This window comes from Miscanthus floridulus, chromosome 10 (genome assembly GCF_019320115.1).
Source record: "Miscanthus floridulus cultivar M001 chromosome 10, ASM1932011v1, whole genome shotgun sequence".
NCBI classification, from domain to species: Eukaryota; Viridiplantae; Streptophyta; class Magnoliopsida; order Poales; family Poaceae; genus Miscanthus; species Miscanthus floridulus.
In genome coordinates this window covers 131,460,021-131,463,483 of record NC_089589.1, presented here as the reverse complement: position 1 = coordinate 131,463,483, position 3,463 = coordinate 131,460,021, and the positions used below count along the sequence as shown (strand labels likewise).

At 56.3% G+C, this 3,463-nt stretch overlaps 1 protein-coding gene across 1 annotated transcript; it reads left to right on the top strand.

Annotated features, from left to right (window-relative positions):
* Positions 1-1,616: 1,616 nt before the first annotated feature.
* Positions 1,617-1,922, top strand: LOC136489655 (uncharacterized). The gene has a single exon (XM_066486232.1). The coding sequence runs from the start codon at positions 1,617-1,619 to the stop codon at positions 1,920-1,922; it is 306 nt and encodes a 101-aa protein (XP_066342329.1).
* The last annotated feature ends 1,541 nt before the right edge of the window (positions 1,923-3,463 follow it).

The window sequence follows — 3,463 nt, the reverse complement described above, 5'->3', positions numbered from 1 at the left end:
TCCGCACCAACCACCGATACACGAGCGGCCCGATCCGCACCAGGACGCTCGTAGCGCCATTGGCGACCGGCATCGGGCCCAACGCAATAACGCTATCCGCCATACGGCGGCAGGCGCCACGGATCCTGGCCAAACCATTGAGGGAAGCGGTGAAACGCGCCCCAGGCGCAGTCGCCGGCCGGACGACCAGAGCCCCAGCCCCGAGGGCCCGGGGCCTCGGGCCTTCAGCCGGCGCATCCGGAAAGCACCGTTCCCATAGCGTTTCCGGCCGCCCACCAACATCACCAAATACAATGGGGAGACAAACCCAGGCATTTGGCTCGAAGTCTTCCGGCTCGCCTGTCGGGCCGGAGGAGTGGATGATGACTTCTTCATCATTCAATATCTTCTCATTTGCGTGGGGGAACATGTTCGGGCGTGGCTCGAATTCCTTCCGCACGACAGCATCCGCGACTGGGCGGACCTCAAGAGGGTCTTCGTCGGGAATTTCCAGGGAACATACATCCGACCGAGGAACTCCTAGGACCTCAAGAGTTGTCAGCAAGAGCCCAGCGAGTCCCTGCGGGATTACATCCGTAGGTTCTCCCAATGATGCAACTCCCTCCCTGACGTCATTGACGCAGATGTCATCAGCGCGTTCCTCTCCGGGATGAACTGCGAGTCCCTTATCCACAAGCTTGGCTGCTTGAAACCCCGTACCACCCGCGACCTGCTTGACGTAGCCACCAACCACGCCTCTAGCGAGGAGGCGGTCGAAGCGGTCTTCAGCGGAGGCCGGGACAAGGTCAAAGCCAAACGCACGGACTCGGACGAGGACCCCTCCACACAGAGGGGCAAGAAAAACAAAAAAGATCGACGCCGGTCGGACAGCGCCCCGCTGGTCGCCGCGACCGATCGCACAGCCAAGCAGCCTCATCAGGGACTGCCTGACCACTTGAACAAACTCATGGACAGTCCATACACCAACCACACCTACCCTGTCAAACACCTCTACAAGGAGTGTGAGCTCCTCAAACGTTTCCTCCGACAGGCCGGTGGGCCAAAGGAGAGAGACGGCAAAGAGGCAGCACCCAAGAAGGGAGGTACGACAGGCAAAGACATGGACGACTTCCCCGATGCTGACGAATGTATCGTGATCTTTGGCGGATCCGACGCCGTCTGGACCAAGCAACAGCATAAGGTTCGCTATCAAGAGGCATGTGCCACCGAGTCGGCCATCCCCTCCTTCCTTAGCTAGTCGGAGTCTCTGATCACCTACGATCAGAGGGACCATCCCTCCCACGTCGCAAGACTAGGACGCTACCTGCTCGTCGTCGACCCCATCGTCCGCAAGAAGCGGCTTACGAAGGTGCTGATGGATGGCGGCAACAGCCTCAATATCCTGTACATCGACACCCTCGATGCCATGCGCATCCCTCGATCGGACCTCCGCCCGGCGGGCTCCCCCTTCCACAGGGGTAATCCCAGGAGCACAGGCATACCCTCTCGGGCAAATCGATCTGCCCGTCACGTTCGGCAGCCGAGCCAACTTTCGCTCGGAGGTACTCACCTTCAAGGTGGTGGACTTTCTAGGGTCCTACCACGCCATCTTGGGGCGGCCATGCTACGCGAGATTCATGGCAATCCCCAACTACACCTACCTCAAGATGAAGATGCCGGGACCAAACGACGTCATCACTGTGAGCAGCGCGTTTTCGCACGCCTTCGCGTGCGACCGCGACCACTACGAGCTCGCCACTGCGGTCGTCAACTCGTCCGAGCTCCCGCGGCTCGGGGAGTCGTCGGTCCCGGCAGCCCCGGATTGTAACCAACCAACTTCCTCGTCGGCCTTCCGCCCGCTCAAAGAAACCAAGACGGTGGGAATCGACCCCACCAACCCAACCAAGACAGTTCGGATCGGAACCCAGCTCCCGGCCAAATAGCAATGCGAGCTCGTCGACTTCCTGCGCGACAATCGCGATGTCTTCGCATGGCAGCCCTCTGACATGCCGGGGATACCCCGGGAGGTCGCCGAGCACGCACTACGCCTTGTCCCAGGCTCAAAGCCCGCCAAGCAGCGCTTGCGCCGCTTCGATGATGAGAGGCGCTAGGCCATAGGCGAAGAGATCGCCAAACTCCTGGCAGCCAGATTCATCAGGGAGGTTTTCCACTCTGACTGGCTCACCAATCCCGTCCTGGTCAAGAAGAAGACCGGGAAGTGGAGAATGTGCGTCGATTATACAGGACTTAACAAAGCGTGCCCGAAGTATCATTTCCCATTACCACGCATAGACCAGATAGTTGACTCCACCTCGGGTTGCGAGATCCTCTCCTTTCTGGATACCTACTCAGGCTATCACCAGATCGCGATGAAAGAGTCCGATCAGCTCGCAACCTCGTTCATCATCCCGTATGGTTTGTACTGCTCCGTGGCCATGCCTTTTGGCCTGAAGAACGCTGGCGCCACCTACCAAAGGTGCATGCAGCAATGCTTCGCTGACCAAATCGACCCGCTCGACCAGCCCGATCAGGCCAAGCGGCCGAAACCAACAATCGCCCTCTATGTTGATGATATAGTGGTCAAAACAGCTCGGGCCCACGATTTGATCGCGAACTTAACCACGACATTCACGAACCTCTGAAGGTTCAACATCAAGCTAAACCCTAAAAAATGTGTTTTCGGGGTCCCAAAAGGAAAGCTGCTTGGATACATCGTATCCGAGCGCGGCATCGAAGCCAGCCCCGAAAAGATCACGGCCATCTCCAACATGGGCCCCATACGCAACGTCAAGGGCGTACAAAGGCTCACCGGCTGTCTGGCTGCCCTGAGCCGGTTCATCTCCTGGCTCGGCGAACGGGGGATGCCGCTCTACAAAGTCCTCAAAAAGACGGATGCGTTCGTCTGGACTAAGGAGGCCCAGCAGGCCCTCGAAAGCCTCAAAACATCCCTAACGTCAGCCCCAATCCTCGTCGCTCCCGAGCGGGGAGAACCCCTCCTCCTTTACGTCACAAGAGGCTTTTAAAGATGGACAAACTTTGCCCCCGTTTGGCAGGGCTCGCTTAGTTCGTATTCTAAAGTAAACTTTATTTATCCCAGTAATCGATATGCCATCAGTTTGGTACTATCTGCTTGCTCTTGCTTTGGCCAAAAATCCAGTTGTACGGGTGAGTGGCGCACTCTACTCAGTTGTGCAGTTTCTGGGCCCGTTTTTTCATTAAAAAAACTGGACAAACACTTGTTTTTGTTTTTGTTTGTGTAATAAAAATTGTGGCTAAGCGTTTGCCGTCCCTTAGAAAAAAAAGACACACAGGACTCTGTACAGATTGCTTTGGTCTGGATGGTGCTTGGAATTAAATGGTGAAGCAGAGTGCTGAATATAGTCCTTGTGCTCAAAGTTTGGCTCTAGTGTTTTCATATTCTTTTGCTCGCATATTTGTAAATTAACTAAGGTCCCCCCTTGGATTGTTATAATGAACGGACATG